Here is a 22853-nt window from a genome sequence, read left to right as displayed (position 1 = left end):
AGTGATAGCACATTTTCATAAGGCATCTTGTGATGACAAAATAAATTCTGATTTCAAAACCAATCTTTGGGCCCCCGTTCTCACCGAATCAAGTGTGGGAAAGTTTCTTACAAGAGGACATTGTCATAAAATATGAAAGAGGCTGCCCCATCAACTATTTCTAGGCCCCTGTGAGACAAAAAAAAATTCGAAGTGAACAATAAATCTGTTTTAATACATACAGATTGCAATTGATTGAGTATGGCCCACAAACTGGGAAAGTCCTTTCAATTATAAAAAAGATTTTAGCAGGATATGGCACAATTTTGATTCCTAAAATAGAGGACACACGTATATCATATTGTACACACAAAACAAGGTCAGTCCACAGCAACCAGTCTCCAATCAACCTTGTGTAGCAAAGGACACACGGACAGGATACAATAAATGAGATGTATTATTTAACTCTTTCACCACCATTCCCGAATTTATTTGCGGATTGAAAAGCATCACGTGGAGCACCGTTCCCGAATTTGTTCAGGTTTTGTTTCTTGCGGGGATACCGATAAAGCGCTCGTCAGACCTCTGTCAATGTTTTCTCTCCCATGAGGGGGCAGAATTCGCCTTTCGTACAGCCACCCCCATTTCAAGCTCAGATAACTCCAGACCCATATAACTCAGGAATTAACTCTTTTTTTCTGATGAAAGAAGAGAGTGTAAGGTTTGTTATGCTGCATTGAATGTTGATGTAGTCCTAAAATTCAATGTCTTGCAATTTGAGTGAAGATGACAAAAACCCTGGCACTGGAGTGGACACATTTTTGCAAATCGTCTGGCAGTGAATGAGTTAAAAACTATGTGGATTTGCAGGATGCAATATGACTGCTACTAGTCACACCACTATTACTAGTGTCCATTACTGTCAACGTACTAAAAATAAATACATAAAAAATAAAAATAAACAACACTATGTACATTTACAAATGTATTGAAAAAATATATATCTATGTCTAATCGTAAAATTGTCCAAGCTGTATTTGAAAGTATCAGACAGCAAGGAAATCAATACTGTATTTTCCGGTGTATAAGGCGCAGCCAAAAATGCACCTTATATGTGAAGTAATATTGAGCCACAACTCCATTTCCCCTGTAGAAAAAGTAGTGCGTAACACCAGCCTTTATTGGTGCGCCTTATAAAGTGGTGTATCGTGTATTTGGAAATCCTTTATATATTATACATGGAAAACTTTTTTCATTAATTCAAGGTGCACCTTATACTCCGGTGAGGCTTATATATGGAAAAAGTTTGAAAATACACCATTCATTGTGGCTGCGCCTTCTACTACGGTGCGCCTTATACACCGGAAAATATGGTAAATAGATACATTCGACAAATAAAGTGCCCACGATATTGTTAACTTAACAGTGTAATGTAATTAGTAATTTTTTTAACTTGTTTTTTAACTCAAAAAAATTGCTAGTTTAAAAATGGCTTATATTGTCTCACCTATCCAGGTCATATTAATTTACATTGGCAGGATGTGCCAAAGTGTATCACTGACTTATGCTAATTCGGTAATAAAGTCAGAAATTCCCGTCGTATTATTTATAAAAATCATTAGCTCATGCACATAAAACAATCTGAAGAAAAACGGCAATGACAAAATGGGTCACCCTTTTTGGCGGGGATTTAGAGAAAAAAAAAGATTTCAAGGTTTGCCGCTGATCAACATGTTTTTGATGATTGACCAGAATATCATTGGCTTTGTCTTTCAACTTTGATTTTTGTACCACAAAAACACTATCAAATTACTGCAGGGTTTGAAAAACATCTCTGTTACGAGCTTCCTTGCAAAGACAAAAGCAGAAATTGATTTTTTCTGCACTGCGAGCAATTAGGCGATAGAAACATAGTTCGAGTAATATAAAACATAAGGGGCTATTTAAATGTAGATGATAGCAATCTCATAAGAGATCCCGCCAGTGCAAAAGTATTTTGCTTTCATAACATGCATTCAGTGCAAAATATTGTTGTGACTTTTGTTTCTGGTGTTTTTAATGACGCCACCACCCCCAACCCCCCACGCCCACTCCCCAAAAAAAAAGCTACTCCCACACTTGGATCATATTAGATTCCCATTCGCAACTACACCACACGAATGTACATCCAATAATAATCCCACAGGCTACTTTTTTTTTTTTTATTCATGTGACACTTTATTCATGTGAAGTTGCGGGCCTATATGCACTCCATCAATGTCCATCAACCAAGTCGCTTTGGTGTAGTTTTAGCATGTTGTATAAATGATGTCCGACTTCAAGTCTCAACTAGTTTGCAGAAAAAGGGAAAAACAACATGACGTCCAGTTTGGGAGGTTGAACAACATCCAAAAAATCTCAATCACACAATAGTTCTCGTTGTGTTAAATTATCACACATGCATTGAAGAACTATTGAAAATTTCCAGAGTGGTTTGTTTATCTTTGTTACGCTATGATCCTTCCATCTTTCATCTAAAACTGCTTCATACAACAAAGAGGGTGCTGAAAGCGCTTAACATTGAATGACTGTCTGTCTTTTTTGTTGTGTCACATTATTTGTTATTTAGGTTTTTTTTATTGTTGTTTTGACTTCAAGATGACACCGCGAAAATGGCTGCCTCTACAGCAGGTCCTATATTTTGTTTTTCTACTTCTTCCTTTCCTTTCCTCACCCTGCTAATTGTGAAATGTAAATTCTCCACTGCAAGACTAATGAAGGCTTATGCAATACAATCCAATTTCAATGGAAATATTTTTTTTATGATTGAATGAGTTTTGAAAGGCGCTCAGAAATTAAATGTATTATTATTATTATTATTATTATTATTATTATTATTATTATTATTAATAATAATAAATCTGATTTTTTCATATATACCAATGCTATACCAATATATACCAAATATACCAAATACCAATCCCAAAAAGCAAGTACAGTATACCAGACTGTGGGCTTTTGAGAAATACCCAGTCTACACTGCAAAGAAATACAGTAAAGTCTCGTTATATCGATATTCGAGGGAGTCCGAAAAAATATCGATATAACCGGGACTATCGATATATCCGACCCTGTTCGCATGTAATTTTCTCCGTGCGTGCATAGAAATAGTATCGATATAACCGGGACTATCGATATATCCGATATCGATATAACGAGACTTTACTGTATATAAATAGACAAAAGGATACATTGAAAAAGCTTTGTGGAAAATGCATAAATTAAATAAATAAACAGAAAAATACACAAACTGGCAAATAAATATAGAACTGGATAAGCAAAGAATACATAAATACATAGATAGATAAATAAATAAATAGATCAATAAATACATAAATAAATACCCAAATAAAAAGATACAGAGATAAATACATAAATAGATAAATTGGACCTCATCCTCCTTTTATTAAATACATGTTTGCAGTTTGGGATGTATACAGGTTAAGCTAACGGTACTTTCTCTCATATAAATTCATTACTAGCAAACAATGTACAATACGACTTGATGGACATTTTTGGTCAATGGTATTTATTGAACATCACATTGGACCTTGACTTCGGTCAACATGATTCAGTTAGCAATATATTTCAAATTCATTAAAGGTGTTTGTTATCTATTTGTGTTATACTATGACTGAGTGGACATGTCAAACTCAACAATATCCAACAACACAAAATATGTTGAAAATCACAGAAAAATAAGAATAATGATTGATTCTGTAACTTTCCACTGTTTCAGATTGTATTGAAAACTAACATCAAGCTGGTTATGTCCTTGAAAAATAAATCTGACAGCTTATCAAAGGGGGCAGATACCACACAATAACGGGGTGGACAGCATTTTCAACTATAAGGCCTTGTTGTGTGGAGAGTAAAACCTTGGGGACACCAAAGACACTTTATAGTGATGCGGACTCATATCTGAACATTTCTATAAGCTAAAAACTTTATAACGAGTCACGGTAGTCAGCCGATGGTGAATGATAACAATCATAATGGATGTGACAGTATGTGGGAAATGGGAGGTCGTTTCGGGTGGAGGATGATTCTTTGTCAGAAACGAAGCAGACACATTGTTTTAACCTTTGCCGGAGGAGCCTGTGTCTCATTCCCAGGGGCTGGCTGTGTAGAAGGGTCAGTGACTTCAATAGGCCTTCATTAAGCACAGTTAGTGTCAACAGTTAATTATGCAAATGAGGAAACCCCGGTATGAGTTCATGGCCTCACCCTTTCATTGCCTCCTCACATACACAAAATGTACCACCCTGGAGATGTGGGTGTTCATATCCCACATATGCGCTATACCGCCTTTCATACATTTTTTCTTTTTTGCTCCTCACTCATTTCTTGTCAAGAAGAATCCAAAATGTGTGATGGTGTTGATACATAAATGGAAGCGAACGAGGCCCCTGAGGTCTCCAGTGGCTTTTCTTGCCATCAAAGAACATTCGGAAGATTCTTGCTGGGTGAGGTTGAAAGCTCACCAAGTTCTCCTCATCAAGACCAAGCTTGTAGGGGGCGCGGTCGCCTCCTCAAAAAACAAAACTGGGGTCAAAAAAGTGCATCCTAACCGTCAATTAGGCAAATAAAATGCATGAGACCCAAACACCCGCATTGTTTGAGGGGTGATGGTAATGACAGGCCTTTTGCTCTTCTGCCTCTCGACGCATGTGATATCAATGGCCCCATGACTCTCTGACACTGGGAAGCAAAAGCCATCAGTAATTAATAATTGCACCCCACGGGCCCCTCGGCTGGGGCAATTTAAAACGCTAAATTCAAAGTCACCTAATAGGCTCTTCTCGCTGCATTTCTGCTGGATTGCTTAAACGTCGGACGTTTGCACAGGTACGTTGTTAAGTCAACTATCAAGAGGGGCTTGTCTTTATTTTGTAGGCAATTCTTTTGGGGTTGATTTCACCCAGCCCTCTCGCAAAATCAGTTTACCTCTGACTAATAACTGACTAAAAGTACCGCGTTTGTTGCGGGAGTTTCAATTCAACATTTCAATTTGGAGTCGCCTTGCTGTCGACTACTTTTCCCAAACTGGCAAATTAACTGCTGTGTTCTAACAGACTAAGTGGAAAATAAGAACCAGATAGACACCATCCAGATGTCCACGTAAGACAACGTGATGGGTGCAAAGTACCGTTTTGCTCAGACTGCGTGATGGCCGTCCATCATCGTTTTGCAATACACATCGAGCATCAATCAATATCTTGCACTGACCGCGTGAACTTGTGGCACAGTCACTGTCTACTGTTGATGTGGACGCGTTGGACATTGTTTCGGCTCAGACGGACTCCACTCCTTTTGTTATCTTCTGCAAAAATGAATGCGACTTTCAATTCCCAAACTCAATTACCTCGCTAATAAAAGCGATAAGAGTGAAGGAGATGCGCTCAGACTCGTGAGCTTAAAGAAGGTACATGGAAAAATGTCAATCATTCAGTCATCTCTTCTGCCATTTCACACTGCGTTTGATTTTCGTTGCGCGTGAGTACGACAAAGCCTCGGTGTAAGCTCTGCCTATTTCAAAGAGTCTGCCGAGAAGCCAAGCAGGAAGTACCAGACCTAAAAAACAATGATGCTTGCTTAGTAGACCTCAACCTTTTTTTCATCATGGAGAAATTTCAACAGCGACATATTTTAATGTACCAGAAAAGGAAAAAAGATTGAATACAGAACTCAGCATGAGCGATGAAAAAGCTTATTCAGCCGTCATCTGTACTTCTTTGAAGGTGTCGGACGTTTCGCTTCTTATCCAAGAAGCTTCGCAAACTTCTTGGATAAGATGCGAAACGTCCGGCACCTTCAAAGAAGTACAGATGACGGCTGAATAAACCTTTTCATCGATGGACCATTCCTGTAGGACCACATTGTCTTGACTGACGACTGGCCTGATTGCCCAATTGGCCCTGGAATCACTTCATCAGCATGACTAATCCTATGTATAATGTATAATATGTAAATAAAGACATAAATAACAAAAACAGGCTTGTCTTTTAACACGGGACCCTTGCGCCATCACAATTCAAGGTGAATCAGTCAGGACAATAGAAGTCATCAGTGTAGCCGCAGGGAGTAGTCCTCTGTTCCCCCCAACATGAGAGCAGGGGCCAATCATAGCAGAGTCTGGCACTGCCACGCCTGGACAGTAGGGATATAGATATAGGGCCGAAACTACCAGCAAAAAGACTTCAGTTCGCTTACGAAGCCTCGTGGATAAGAAGCGAAACGTCCGACACATTCAAAGAAGTACAGATGACGGCTGAAGAAAACTTTTCATCGATGGACCACTCCTGTACGACTGAGAGCTTACACAGACGTCTTTTTACTTGAGCACTTGGGAGAATATGGCCCATATAGTGCGGCCAGAGTATTTCACTGTGCCCAATTGCTGATCCCAAGTAAAACTTTTGCTCAAGTGTCAGTTAAAATATCTTGTACATTTTCCGTACACCCACTTTACTTTCCGAACGTCTTCACAGTGACAACACATTCATCGGAATCTTTTTTGGTTGAAAACTGAGCTTAGGATCAAGTCGGAAGCTTTCACAAAATATGGAGGTCCAGTTTGAATATAATACAGTAATACATTCGATAATGACATCACTTGCCTACCCGAAATTTCCCAGGCAATTCGTATCATCTGCGCAGTAAATGAAACAAACAACGAGACCTGAATGGTAGACAGCAGCAGAACATGTCTGGCTCATCATCAAGAGACACATCATATTTTATGAACGACGTGCGTGGCTGGCTCATACGTTGAGCAGTTTCTTTTGAACATGCGCATTACACATTTAATTACATTTCCCACATTTCCAGAGACAGAAATCAAGGCGCATTAAAAAATATTTGTCTGTGTCGTTAATAGTTTGTCTGCTAAAGCTAAAATGTGGGAGTGAAGACGTCTCTATGGGCGCATCTAGTACCCACAGTGTTTGACAAACGGCCATGGTTCTCCTTGGGTTTTTCTTGTTTTGAGTTTCAGTTTACAAATTAATTTTGACATATTTTCACAACATGCCATTTACTCAAAACACATAATAGACATCTTCTCTGAAAGGGGAGGAAAAATGCAGAACCACAAGATTGTTATCGAATTTGTTAAGAGGGAAAACAGTTCTTAGCAGCTTAGAAAAAAGCACAGAGGAAAAATTCAACCAAAGCAGGCACACAGTACTTTTCAGTCCTTGTTTTTTGGCACTGACACTGCACTTGTTATTTTTTAATTGCTATTATTATTTTAATAAATCGATATAATTCATGTGTGGTTACTTCAATGCGACCCTTCATGGTTTTTGTTCCCTTGTATTAGGATGCCACCTACTGGATGTGACACGTTCAACAAAGGTGTAAGGCCTGAGCCATGATCCTTCTTCACGAAGAATATTTGTTGATGTTGTCACAAGTATACATCATTTGAGTCACTGGAGGAATATATTTCATTCTTGAGGTTTTGGGATGAAAAAAGACTCACGGGGCAGCACTAATTGTATCTTTTTCTTACCATGTAACTGGTGGCCATCACAACAATATTTGAGCAAATGAACAGAGCCAGATTTGGAGTAAAAACATTAAAGTGGCCTCTAATGTGAGAAAAAGTAAATGGGGTTGAGCCAAACAAGTGCTTACGATAAAGGCTCAAATGGTTTCAACATGTTTTGGCCTCTGTTCACAGAAACTTGTTTTCCCTTTTTTTAAATTTAATAGGTGCAAAGGGCTGCACACAATAAAACCAGATTAGGATTTCACTGAAAAATGTCTCTTTGATGTGCCAGTTCCCACACATACGTCTGAAATGCCACAAAAACACTACAATTATAATATGCCATGAAGTGGGCACGGGATCAGGGGAGCGAATGCTCACAAAAACAACCCGAGGTCATCTGTATTTGCTCAGATAGAGATAAATAAAACAGGACAACATATGCATAAACTTTGATTGATTGATATGACATGATGGCTGCCAAGGCTTCCATGTTGTGTTGAATGTTGTGCTGACAATCACTGGAAACAATTAAGCAGGTCAAGCATTTCTTTTCAGTTCACTTGCTTGGAGTAAGAAAAGATCCGTAACTATTTGGCACCACACAGAGGACAAAAGAAGGAAGTTCATCCTTTGCTGAAAATGGGATATTCTGCATTTGTAGAACATTCATCTATCCTTCCATCCATTTTACGGTCTGGTTTATCCTCATGAGGGGAGGCGGGGAACATCCTGAAATGGTTGCCAGCCAATCGCAGGGCACACAGCCATCCGCATCCACACTCACACCTATGGAAACCAGAATACCCGGAGAAAACCCACACAGGCATGGTAAGAACAAGCAAACTCCGCACAGGAAGACAGTTCCAAACATCAAACCCAGACATCTGCACTGTGAGGTTGACATGCTAACTGCTCAACAGACAGAGAGAGAGAGAGAGAGAGAGAGAGACAGACAGACAGACAGAGAGAGAGAGACAAAGAGAAAGAGAAAGAGAAAGGAAAAGAAAGAAAACGGAAATAAAAAAGAAAAAGAAAGAGAAAGAGAAAGAGAGGGGGGAGAGAGAGAGACAGACAGAGCGAGACAGAAAGACAGAGAGAAAGAGAAAGAGAGAGAAAGAGAGACAGAGAGAGAGAGAGAGAGAGAAGAGAGAGAGAAACAGAAAGGAAATAAAAAGAAAGAGAAAGAGAAAGGGGGAGAGAGAAAGAGAGAGAGACAGACAGAGCAAGACAGAGAGACATAGAGAGAGAAAGAGAGAAAGAGGGAGAGAGCGAGAAAGAGAGAGAGAGAGAGAGAGAGAGAGAGAGAGAGAGAGAGAGAGAGAGAGAGAGAGAGAGAGAGAGACAGAGAGAGAGAGAGAGAGAGAGAGAGAGAGAGAGAGAGAGAGAGAGAGAGAGAGGGGGGGGGGGGGTACATAAACAGAGACTGAGAGACATATACAAAGAGACAGAGAGGGTGAGAGAGAGTGACAGACACAGAGAGAGACATAGAGACAATGGGAGACAGAGATAAAGAGAGACAGTACAGATAGAACAGACACAGAGAGAGCTAGAGAGAGACATAGACAGAGAGATAGTCAGAAAGACAGAGACAGACAGACAGAGAAAGCCAGACACATAGACAGACACACAGAGACAGAGACAGACAGACAGACGGAGAGATGGATAGATAGATCGACGGAATAATGGATAGATGATAAACAAATTAACTAAATCATTTAACGTACATTACCAGTAGAGGACGCCATTGCTCTTTCTACGTTAGTGACGAAATGGCCATCATCTCATCAAAAAAAAAGAGGGTTTCAGGAATAGTAATTGCAACATGGTTGCCAAATCGGTAATTGACCCGCTGGTAATAACCTGCTGCGACTGCAATGCAAAGATATTATAACCAATGGGCAATGCTTGAAATCCCACCCTTTTTTGTCGACCACAAATGAACATTAACCCATAAACCACCATACCACATTACACTTTATATACAGTACTTATACTGTATATACAGTACACACAACACACACACACACACACACACACACAAATGCGGAGGGCATGGCAGAATTCTGGAAATTATTTTGTTTACGAAAGCCAAAAAAATAAAGCACGCAAGTCAAGTCAAACGATCTTGCTCAGAAAAACATCTTAGAATAAAATATTGTTTGCCACTGATTCTACCAAAAAGTACTGTATTTTATGGTGTATAAGGCACACTCAAAAGCCTTCATTTTCTTCAAAAGATGACCATGCGCCTTATACGCAGGTGCGCCTTATGTGTGAAGTAATGTTTAGCCACAACGGGTCTCGCAAATACTGTCACCAGCCACCAACTCCATTTCCCCCTGTAGAATTAGTAGTATGTGAGGGGTATTCTGAATTTAATAAGGCGCAGGGTCATCTTCTGGAGAAAATTAAGAAGAATGCTTGTTATTTTGGGTGCACCTTATAGACCGGAAAATGAGGTAATATCGAAATGAGGGCAATGTAAGTCAGATAATGGATGGTTTGGATGATTAGAGGGCAAGAGCGAGAGAAGGACCAATGCCTACTACCTGTTGGAGGCATTTTGGTCATAAACAAAGGTTGTGCAATGGGCTTCTGTTGGGCATGTTGTGTGTCAAACAAAATGGATGAGGGTGTATTGAGGTTGAATGTGGCACTATTGACAAATTATTTTGTACAATTGTTGCTCTGTTTAGCAATCACTCATACACAATGTGACATACTTTACTACGCTCCAGTTCCTGGTATACAAAATTCACAAAAGGCCAATGTGTTACCCCTCCACCCAAAGTCGAACGTCAAACAGGAAGTACTTCTTTGTTCTTTTGCCCCCCCAAAACAAGCGGAGCAAAATTCCTTCCCAAAAATGACCTTGACAAAACAAAACAAACCAGTAAAGCTTGACATACACGTTTGAGGAAACCAGTAAAAATGGGTGAGTGACCATTCAATCAACATCCCACCACGCACTTCCAAGTGTGGGGACATTTTCAGCCCGGGGGGGCCCAATCGCTGCTCCCATCCTGCCTTCGAAAAGGACGGAAGCAGGTTGCAAGTAGAAGGTTGGTCCCACACTTTGAGAGCACAGCTGGGTTTAGAGAGCATAAAAACAATAAACAAATCGGACTTCTTGTGATTTTGGTAACCTAAACAAAGAGTATTCATCGCACACATTTGATCTATACAGTGTGACCCTATAACTTGTCATAGTTCAAAGTATGTGTTATTGCACCGGGAAATAAAATCTTAATCAAATGATAAAATGAAAGATTCACTGTCAGACTAGGTGCAAAAATGTGTCCAGTTTAGTGCCAGGGTTTTTGTCATTTTCAGTCAAATTGCAGGACACACAGAGTATTGCGTTTTAGGACGACATAAACATTCAATTCAGTGGAAGAAATCTTATATTGTATTCTTTCATCAGAAAAAAAATACTGAATTCCTAAGTTATATGGGTCTGGAGTTATCTGAGCTTGAAATGGGGGCGGCTGTACAAAAGGAAAATGTTGCTTGTGGGAGTGAAAAAAAACTGCCAGAGGTCTGACCAGTGCTTTATCGGCATCCACAATGAAAAACCAAAATCCGAACAAATTCGGGAATGGCAGCGGATGAGTTAACCAGACTTAAGTATAGCGAGATAATGTGGCTAAAAATATCATTTCCTGGGTTGCCTGATTTTAAACACAAGGATAGTTGTTATCATGTAACAGACAAGCAAGCGTTTTATCAAGACAAACCACAAGGACTGGAGGCGACAACACTTGTTTGGAATTGAAACTCTGACACAGAGATCCCGTAAAATTACTACATTAAAGGCACAACTAAAGCATTTATCCATATGGGTCTATCCCGTCGCGCCCAGCAAAGCATGAAAATTCCAAAAGTGATAAGACAATGTGGCGTGAGGAGCATATGAAACATGACACGGCTCGAATTGACACTTGTGTTTAAAGGACGACCGACGCCTCCGGACAAGTTGTGTCCATAATTTGTAAAATCACTTCAAATGACTTCTAGTGAGCGTATTTTACAAAGATTCCACGGAATACAGCTATATTTTACGTTTTAAAACTCGCGCTGAATATTCAATGAAATCTTGTTTTTGAGTTGATGACGATGCCTGACATGACGTCACGTCTGGAACACCCCTGACCGAGAAAGCAACACACAATGCATTTTGTTTGGTCTGAAAACTTTGTGTTGATCCGTGTTGATGGCGATATTAGAAGAGAAACACATAAATAACGCGATGGTGAATCGCGTGTTGCACCAAGACTACTATTTGATACTAGTTGACACAAATTCCCAGCAGACAAATAAACCCATTTCCAATGGAGCTGGGTGCCATCTTGTGCATTTTCTGGGACGCTACATTGGAGTCCAGACGGCTCGAATTGATACGGAAAGACTTCTTTAATCGATTGCAAACATTTATGCTTTCCTCTTCAGAACTATTTGAATCATATTCATAACTGGAAGAGTAACAAGAAAGCATCTTCTCCGAATCTGAAGCCATTGTTTTGATTCTAGAGCAAGGCAAAGACGTCCTGGCGTGACGTCACGAACAAGGGGGCCGGACGCTCTGAAACTCGCAATTTCCGGGGTCATTCTGAAGTAGTTTTGGGACATTTTAACTCATTTTTATTGGTGTTTTGCATTTGACTAAATATATCAGTCTGCGTGTTTTGGGTATTTTAGATGCTATAAAACATTTTTCTGATTTCACTTAGGAAACAAAGAAAATGGTGTCGGTTGTCCTTTAAAGCAATTCGACCAGTCCAAAGAGTGTTTTATACGACACATATCGAATGGCGGCCAACTATGTTCACAGAGTGGTTTTGGTTCTATTAAAAACTCGAATCACCGATGGGCTGTGAACATACCTTTTGCCTGTTGTCAAAATGCACCAATAAAGTCACTGAATGAAGCAATCGTTCGATTTGTCCCTCCATTGACGAGACTTATCTATTTTTTTGTGACGATCATGTTTTTGGCCTGCAGTGAAAGAATACATGACAGTTACTGATGTGCTCCATATTGTTCATATGATATTGATGTGAAGCGATTTTCATAAAACAACTAAATCCTTCATTACACCGGTTTGGTGGGGTGAGGTTCAATTTGGATCGTTCATACAATAGCCTGCTTAGGCAACATCAAAGTCAAAGTCAAAGTCAGCTTTATTGTCAAATATGCTAATATGCATGACATACAGCACAGATGAAATTACTGTCCTCTCGAACCCAGCATGCAAGGTACTTATAATTACTTAACAAACATAAACATGAAAACGCCAATTTGCCGGGAGAGGGGAGCCGCTGCGTGTTCATGCGCCGCCATCTTGGGGAAAAAAAAAATTGAAAAAATAACAAATATAGGATTAGTAATACTGATGAGGTGATACCGGTCGAAGTGGGGCAATCAGGTCAGTCGCTAGTCAGAACGATAGGAACTATCAGTGGAGCAGCTGCAGGGAGTAGTCCTCTGCTCCCCCCAACCTGAGAGCAGGGACCTATCATAGCAGAGTCCGGCACCGCAACGTGTGGAGAGTAGGGATATATATAGGGCCTAAACTACCATTAAGACTTTAGTTTGCTGAAGTTTCTTGGATAAGAAGTGAAACGTCCGACACCTTCAAAGAAGTACAGATGACGGGTGAAGAAACCTTTTCATCGATGGACCACTCCTGTACGACTGAGAGCTTACACGGACGTCAAAGTCAGTCAGCTTTATTGTCAAATATGCTAATATGCATGACATACAGCACAGATTTGTCTGTTTGCTCTTATGTGGTAATTTTATAGGCTCTGTTTTATTTGTTGTTTTTTTATTTTAAAAGGGTCAGAAATTTTTGTTGTTGTTGTTTTGTAATGGCACTTCAACACCAATTCATTAACAGTATCGTGAAGAAGCAGTTCTATTTAGATTGGTTCATTTCTATTTATAGAAACCGTGTTAAAGTGCATAAATCAGGATACGGCATGCAATATTTATCAGCTGAGCGCAAATTCTTCTACAGCTTACGGCTCAAACAGAAGCATGAATTACCGAGATCTTGTTAATTTTATTACAATTTCAAGAGTAAGATAAATGCACGGTACAAAATTTTCGCTTTGAGAAGCAGCAGCAGTACATCTGCTGCAAGGTGCTGCGACGTGTAACTTCCAGAGTACTTTTTCGCTTTAATTGGAGCAGACGCCCATGCACACTCTGATGGGTTTGTTTTTCCAGCCAAGCATGAACCTGCCATAAGATTATCGAGCCCAAGGATTCAAAGGAGGAGGGGCAGTAGGGGGGTCATTTTCCAGATCATTAATGACAAAATGAAGTGACCACAACGTGCCTAATGGGCACCCCATTAACCTCTATTAGAAAAAATGTGAGTTCAGCCTGCATGTTGATTGTTGGGTTTGAAATATAAAAAGTCACAAACACAATTGAGTTGAGTATTTGGTCCAACCAACACAATCAGCGCAAAATCTAAGAGGCAACTTGCTCATTCGAATGGTGCATCCATTCAAACCGACGAACAGCTGTCCGATGGGACGAGGTCCTCTGTGACAAACCGGCCTTCAAAATTGTCAACTGTGTCAAGCGTATCGGCCTGCATGAAAAAAAACAGAGACGTCTCTGCAAAAGTGGGCTTCGAATAAAGCCAACATTCATCTGTGGTGTTCCCACATGCTGGATTCAAGTGCAACAGAGGGTGCGATGAGTCATGTGCGAGACACAGTATTAATAGATGCAACGAGGCTCGCTGTTTGTCAGCTCATCCGATAATCAAAGTGGCCAGGTGAGGTTTAGACACCAGAGAAAATCTTAAAACGGTAAATATCTCAATTATTTATTCCACATACTGAAAACAGCACCCAAAATAATTAATTAATAATTACACAGACAGACACCCACAATAAGGATACCCTCAAAATATCATCTTATTGGAAACGTTTACCTCCACAGTACACGATAAAAATATTGACATCCTCTGACTCCTCCCGCTAAGCGTTTTGCATACGTGAATCACAGCAAAACACTCCATTCAGTGATCAGGTAACAGCCAGAGCTGATCAACGCCTGATTCTAAACACAAGGAGAAATCCACCATCCTGAAACTCACAACGCATATATAAATATGTACAACGCAACAAAATCTCTCTGGAAGAAACCATTGTAGCATTCTGGGGAATGTTTCTTACCCTGTATAGACCAATTCTGCACAAGGCAAAGGAGAGCTGCATGTCCTCCGACATAGCGCCCGGCAACAGGCGTATCCCACGGCAACACATGGAAGCCACGCTTCCCAGAGTGAGTCAATGGACGGAGGCGGCTCAGGAGTGGCTCAGCTAAACGGCATCGGGGAAGCGACACGAGTCGCGTGTCTCGACGCCTCGCGGTGGGCTTCTTAAATCAGGTTTCAACGGACGGGTGGGAGAGAAGCTTGCCATGTGTTTACTCGCTATGAAACAAAAATAGTGTTACAAGAATCAGTGTGGGAGATCTTGTCTCAGAGATTAAGGGTGCAGTCACAACTCCAATCCAGAATAAAACCGTAAATTGGATTAGGCACCGTTACACGCCCGGACTGTCCATACTTTACGTTGTCGTTTGAAAACAGTGCTCTTGTAAGTTGGTAGACTTGCACTGGTCTTGTAGAAAACAGTCAAGTGAGTCAATATGTTGCTGAATCTGCACCGATGTCAAGTGACAGTCCCCATGATTGCCCTTATAACCGACACCATTTTTTTTGTTTCCTAACTGACATCAGAAAAACATTATAGGATCTAAAATACCCAAAACACGCAGGCTGATATTTTTTGTCAAATTGAACTAAAAGTCTGTTACAAAACGCCGTCAAGATCGCATATTGTGGCCAAGACATCTTTCTGCATGGACCCAAATCTAATAACAGATTCTTTTTATGACTGCGACTTGTTGGGATTTGTGGTTCATCTTATCTGAACCTGTGCGATGTCCCGAGGAGCTTTTCTGGTCAAGACCGTACTAAATATTTTAGGGATACAATTATCCAGATCAAGATATATAATATTCATGACCAGTATCGGACTTTAGTGTATTATTGAACTACTTTAGAATTGTGTCTATTTTTAATAGGTGGGACTTGATTTTTTTAAACAATTTCTGTAATACTTCATTTGATATTTTGATTGATATCTACATTTGTAAAAAAAAATATCTAGACTGCTTTGCCTCTGTTAGCACGTGCTAACTTTTTGTAGTCGCACTTTTGAGTGGATTTATCATTGAATTGAAGGGTTGTGAAAAAAGTTATTATTATTATTAGATTATACGAGCCTTTATTTGTCACACAGTGGATAAATTTACATTTCACAACAGCAACAAAAAATACAGGAGCTGCTGTAAAGGCAGCCACACTGCTGCGCCATCTTGAAGTAAACAAGAAACAAAATAAATCATGTGACACAACACAAAAGAGGCAGACAGTCATTCGATCTTAAGCACTTTCTGCACCCTCTTTGTTGCATGAAGCAGTCCTACATGAAAGAGAAGATGATCAAAGCCTCATTTTCACCAGTGGCTCAGGGACGTCATGGCAGAATGTGCACATCTGCTACAAGCTAAGCTTTTGAAAGCAAACACGAAGCAGTCGCATCGATTGATGAAAACAGATCATCTGATATCTCCTGTCTCAGGTAAATCCGCTTCAATTCCAAGCCGCGACAGTTTCACATCGTGGACCTGTGGTGGTGTATCTTTATTCCACATCGTGGACCTGTGGTGGTGTATCTTTATCGTTGCCGATATCATGACATATTTTTTTACCCATGTTGCCCAGCACTATCTATCATGAGCAGTTTTAGTTTCTATGAAGCCAAACTAAGACCCAATAAAGACCTTGGCTTACGAACTTAATTGGTTCCCAGACAGAGTGTGTAATGCGAAAAGTGTGTATCCCAAAAATTAATTTCCCATAGGAAACCATGAAAATGAGAATAATCAGTTCCCAGGTCCCCATAAAACATAATTTTCTAAGCCTTAAAACTACACAAAATGTACCTTATTTTATATAGAATAAATGTGTTATAGTATTATGATTAAAGAAATAAACTGTACTGTACAATAAAGTCATATTATTTACCTTTGTGATGGTCGTTAATGGCTTGATGGAATGGAGTGTCCAGTTTCCTCAGCATTAAACACTTGATGACGAACATAGGCTTCTTTCACCGTCTTGAGGAATGATCCCTTGTAGGTGCTTTCTCTGTGGTAATTGTATCTAGTTCATCAATTGTGATCTGTTTAGCTGGGTTAATAGCTTTTTGCATCAAGTGTCAGATGACTTGTGCGTTATTTGTGGAGCCTGATTGATGGGATATTTAACCTTCCAGTCTACACTCTGCATTTGAACTATCAAAGTTGAAATGGGTCCAAACGTCACTGTTTTCTATCCATTTTCTCACCATTTTACTGTTTTTTCACCTTTTCTTTTTTGTTTCAAGCTCTGTCCTCTCCCTTTCGTGTGTGTGTGTTTCTCTCTCTGTCTGCCTGTCTCTTTAATGTTGACCCCCCCCCCCACCCCACACACACACACACTGCTGGGTTCTTGACCAATCGCGTGGCTCTATTTTATTTTTTTGGAGAACGGCCTCACTCTCTCTCAGTCTACAACCCCATACCCCACTGCTGCGTTCTTGACCAATCATGTGGCTTTAACCGTCAACTGAGGGCGGGGAATAGAGGACAAAAAAAAATTCAGCTGCCATTTCCTTGTTTGGAGAACGGGCTCATTCACGAACGACACATCTCTTATTGTGCCAGCTCCATGTGTATCCCGAAAAATAGTTCGTATGCCAAGGTAAAATTTTCATAAATGTAACGTTCGTAAACCGAAGAGTTCGTAAGCCAAGGGGTTCGTAAACCGAGGTCCCACTGTACTTGAACAGCAAAGTCAAGAAATGTTTGTTATTTTACGCTCATATTCTGCACCACCAATCCAAACATTGTGAAGAACATTGCGCTCGTAGAATATGAAATAAACAGCCATATTCACCCCACACAATGAATGACTCTCTGTGTCTTTGTGTTGTCATGTTATTTGTTATTATTATTATTTTTTGTTCTTTTGACTTCAAGACGGCGCCGCGAAAGTGGCTGCCTTTCACGCAGCTCTTGTATTTTGTTTTTCTACTTTCATTCCTTTGATAACTTTGCTGCTGTGAAATGTAAATTTCTCCACTGCAAGACTAATAAAGGCAAATCCAATCCAATCCAATCCACACATCATGGGGTGGCCACGATGCTACTTGCTGTCAACTGAAAATGATATCACTGTTTCTCAGGCAGCGACCAATCACAACCCAACTTAACGACTGTCACATGACCTAAATCCAAAAACAGATGTTGAACCGGCGGCATTAAAGCTTTGAGGTTATACTGAGGTTATACCAAATTTAGTTGAAGAAAGCATTCTTTCAGGTGACGTTTCGAGCATGGTATTTCCCTTTGGAATGAAAGAAGCTGGTCATGTGGCTCAAATAAATTACCTCTGAAAAGCATTTGACTATCGTGCCATGTTTCCTTTGTCAACGTTCATAGTTAAACAGAGTCGTTATCCATTTACTGCAGTGTTCCTCAAACGCAGGACGGATGGATTACTGAATGGCTTTTTTAGTTAAACCATACTTAGACAAGTGGAACAAATATGGAATTCGCAATGATTGTGCCACTGTCTCTTTTTTTCAAGTCTGTGAATAGTCCTCCAACCAGAAATGAGCACAAAAAATGACATGAATTCCAGACAGTCAAACTTAAGCCTGACAAAGGCTGTCTCCCTCTCACACGAGACAAGCGTCCAGTCCGCTGCCAGGTCGTGTCCGGCCACTTGGTGGACTTGTAATTTAGCAAGGTTGTATCATAGCAACAGCTAGCAGCAAATTCCTCTCTGAGCACTGCTTGCTTGTGAGGTCCCATTTTAACACTTTGTCCACCGTGCACCATCAAAAATCTCCATGGAACTATTTAAGCTCTTTGAACCATCGCAGACAAAAAAATACAAACAATAAAAATACGAGTATTTATTGCTTTGTCGACCTTTCAGTTATTTCCAGTGTGTTAAAGAATATACAGTGTTATTAGCTACTTCAAAGCTAGGAGGTTCTGGAGCTCTCTCAACTAAAGCTACGTACTTTTGAATGACTTTAAACAACACTCAAAACCGCCTCCTCGTTATGTCTGTGAATGGCTGAATGTGTGGAAAAACTTTCCACTTAAATGAAAAAAATATTTTGAGATTGATCATGTGATGTTTGCAAGCTGATCTGTAATTGGTTGTCATCTGAGCTTGGCCAAAACAAACATGCGGATCAAACCTCTAAAGATGGAGGACACTGATTTGCTGTGGTGAGCCCTTGATGGGAAATGCCGAAAGGAAAAGAAGAAGATCTGAGTCCTGCGCAAGTGTCAAGTACAAATTTCAATTGACAACAATTACCAAACTGGCCACCCATGGACATTGATTTTTTTAAATGCTCGATTTTGATGCTTAATTCATTTTCCACAATCAGAATACAGGTAACATCCGACATATGGCCGGTGCGACTTACGACCACCTATACTTAAGATGCGGGATAAGGCCAGGGAGAGGGCAACTGGTAGAACACGGGCGACCCAGACCCATGCCCACCCGCCCCTGTGGCGTCCGAATCAGATCGTATGCATGTCATTTAGCACAGAGTCTCTATTCAACATTTTGAATGGATTTCGACTTACGACCATTTTGACTGTGGTTTAGACTAATGGTGCTCCAAAGGTTATTGTAAAAATAATAATAATAATATTGATTATAATCGGAATTGTTCAGATGTGCAAATGTGAGTGTGGATGTTTGTTTGCCTGGCAATAACCTTAATTAAGGAGATGTGCTGTCGAAAATGGGTGTTTGGACTGGTCTCCGTTTTGAAATTGTCTGTGTGAGTATTGAAATTGTCTGTGAGAGTATGAGTGGAAAGTTGGTTGTTCTTCTATTTGTTGTGCGACTGATTGGCAAAAAAACGAACCGCACCCTGCCTCTCGGCCAAAGTCACCCATATTACGGTTCCAACTCACCCGTAACCAAAATGAAGACACGTTTAGTAAGAAATGGGATGGATTGGCATCACAATCCATTTTACTTCGATATTGGTTGGGTGTACAACTTGTTATAAGCCTTCTGACAATACTGAGGGGCCAACTTCCTCTGCATTTGCACTCCCTGAAGTATGACAACAATAATGTCTGTGTTATTATTTTCCCCTGCTTCCTGTCTATTGTTGCACTGTTTCAACTCAGCAGCACCCTTCCCATCACAGGCACAAGGCCCCACCACTCCCTACCCCACATATGAACCACTCACTATTTAAACCAGAACTACTACTGAAAAAATAAAATTACACAAGCAAAAAAAAAATGCACAAGCAAATTAAGATTAGGGTTTGATCCGTAAAATGTCCGAAAATAGAGAAAAGTCGTGATCATTTTATTTCAAAGTGAAAGCAGATATCGACAAATAAATGTCTTATTACACAAACATAATTTGTCTGTTTTCATGAAGAATTGCATGAACATGAGACTACTTACTGTTTGAGGGGCTAGAATTGTGAGAACTGGGGGCAGTACTGTAAAACAAGGACAGGTTTCTTACGGATTTTACAAGAAGGACTGTTTGTATAAGTCAAGGGTATCAAACTCATTTTTTTTACTGTGGGCCACATTGTCGTTATGGTTTCCTCTCGAGGGTAGTTGTGAATTTAGGGAAGCCATTAGAATGTTTCAACCCCTCCATTTATTACATATAGAGTGCACAACAAATTCATGAATGACTACTTTTCAAATCTGAAGTGAAGTAGAATGACTGTCATTGAGGTTTACATGGGACAATGTTAAATTTTGGTTCAGACTTTAGCAAGCATCATGGAACTTGACATGCTTGATTTGCTTTCGCAGGCCGAATAAAGTGATGTGACGGGCCAGATTTGGCCAGCAGGCCTTGATTTTGACACCTGTGGTATAAGTGGATAATTTAGGGTTGACATTTTTTTATGTTTAGTCATCTTCATTCAATTTCAATTTTGTGTGAACTATATCTTGGTACTTGAAATAGTTGTTATAATATTGTATACATGTTCAAATTTCCTCATTGTGGGGCGAATAAAGGTTTTCTGATTCTGATTCTGAAAATTGTGTTGGTTCATGAGTTCGGTGGAAGGTCACGGACGAATCAAGGGCGTATCTCAAGGCACAGCTGTACCTTGAAAACAGAGTACGGAACGAATCAAACACGTAACTCAAGGCCCAGCTGGAACTTGAACACACAAGAGTACAGAACGAATCAAGCACGTATCTCAAGGCACAGCTGGAACTTGAACAGAGTTGGTTCAAGAGTTTGATGGAGGGTGTAAACGTAAAAAGATCAATCAGTTGGGAACACAATAAATCGACGTTTAACAAGAGCGTCTGGATGAGAAAACTCATTAGCATCAGGATTCCCTTAACATATCCGGGCGACCCCTTGTTACGAACAACAGCAACGTCAAAAGGCGTAATCATATTGGAAGGCAGAAAAAGCAACAACGCCACTCCATTTTGCCACATTTACTCACCAGATAATCCATGTGCAACCGCTATGGCGTCCCAGCAAGACGAGCAGACTTTGACCAAAATGTCCAAAATTTGACAAGAGGGGCGTCCTGGCAACACGTCGCTTTGTATTCCCCGCCTTCCGACAAGCCACGGCGGTGTGTAAAAAGAGCCTTCAGTGGGCTAGCACTCAGGGCTTTTCTTCTTCACCGTCTCCAACGCCGCTTGCTGAAAGCAAACCGAAACGAGGCAGCGACGTCCCGGGTCGACGCGAGCGAAGGGAAGCTTGTCGGTTCGAGGGCGTTTTCCTGCCTGGAGCATACACTCGAGCTTGCAGTTTTTTTCTTGTCACAGACACTGAAAAGCAAGCACAAAAGTCGTTGCTTTGGTTGCTTGCTTGGTTGGCTGTCTGGCTTGTTTAGTTGAGGAAACCGACGAAGCCTCCGTGGTGACGTCACGCAAGACGGCGTATGAGCGTAACGTGCTCACGTGACCAAACACATGGCGACTGTGTTGATTCGGAAAAGCAATGAGCCCAGCGAAGTATCAACAAAAATATATTAATCCAATCGAGTTGGTTTCATAGTTTAGAGTTTCCCGTTTTTTTTATTCCATTAATTTAAGAATTCAAATATGAAATAAATATTGTAAACTGTAAACTGTAAACTTGTAAACTGTTTACAATACTTATGAATTAAGTATTGTAAACTCAATTTGAATAATCATAATTAATCCGTGACTATTCACAGTCCTTACTTGATCATCTTTAACTCATTCACTGCGAGACGTGCAAAAATATGTATGTTCACTCCAGTGCCATGGTTTTTTACCCATACAATAGTGAGTTTTAGGACTACATAAACATTCAATACCGCGTAAGAAACCTTACTCTCTTTTTTCATCAGAAAAAAAGAGTTAATTCCTAAATTATGTAGGTCTGGGGTTATATGATCTTGAAATGAGGGTGGTTGTCCAAAATACAATACAATATATACCGTTTGGTTTATATCGCACTTTAACAGCTGAAGTTGGAACAAAGCTCTAACGTGGAAAAAGGGGGAAATGCTGCCCCTTGTAGAAAGGAAAAACATTGCCAGAGGTCTTGCCAGCGCTTTATCGGCACCCCCACAAGAAAAAAACAAATCCCGAACAACTTCGGGAATGGCGCTCTATGTCATATTTTCGATTCCCGAATAAATTTGGGAATTGCAGTAAATTAGCTAGAAATGTAACGATATATTTTAGTCAACAAATAATAAACATATTAAGATTGAACATACTGTTTATTATAAATATTCATAATAATAATAAAAATAAAACTATTTTTTAAAACTCAAAGTCGACAGTGCTGAACAAGCAAAATGCAAAACACAATAAAGAACTGAAGTACATTTGGGTATCATATCTGCTGAAAACTACACCTGTAATACATTACGCAAACACCTACAAGAAGGAAGACGACATCGAAAGACAGTGCAAAGTCCATGTTTGGTTCCTTGTTAATATGTATGCCCAGGAAAAAGCGTGAAATATTTACTTACTTTCATACCTGATGTGTCTGCTGCACATAAAGGCCTCTCAAGAGTGTAATTGGCTTGGAAAGGGGGCACAAATAATAGCGACTGGGAATAATCACAGGGGCACGAGGGTTTCCTTATATAAGCAGTCTAAAAAAAAGAAAAAAAGGAATTGTGCTTCTATGATGCAAGCTCAATTGCTGGATACAGTATTTCATTTCCCTTGA

At 40.1% G+C, this 22853-nt stretch overlaps 1 protein-coding gene across 2 annotated transcripts in view; it reads right to left on the bottom strand.

Annotated features, from left to right (window-relative positions):
* Window positions 1–21545, bottom strand: part of arl15b (ARF like GTPase 15b) — a 114034-nt gene extending 92489 nt beyond the window's left edge. The window contains exon 1 of one of the 2 annotated variants that reach the window (XM_088994039.1): window positions 21133–21545. In XM_088994039.1, coding sequence (XP_088850165.1) covers window positions 21133–21144 — 12 coding nt within the window. In that variant the 5' untranslated portion in view covers window positions 21145–21545. Of the gene's footprint in view, window positions 1–14712; window positions 14782–21132 lie in introns of those variants that run through there. The other variant, XM_088994040.1, reaches the window with a different exon arrangement.
* Between the last annotated feature and the right edge of the window lie 1308 nt (window positions 21546–22853).

The sequence above is a fragment of the Hippocampus bargibanti genome, linkage group LG04 (assembly GCF_051943395.1).
Source record: "Hippocampus bargibanti isolate YZ-2025 linkage group LG04, ASM5194339v1, whole genome shotgun sequence".
Classification (NCBI taxonomy): Eukaryota; Metazoa; Chordata; class Actinopteri; order Syngnathiformes; family Syngnathidae; genus Hippocampus; species Hippocampus bargibanti.
This window is presented reverse-complemented; position numbering and strand designations above follow the sequence as displayed.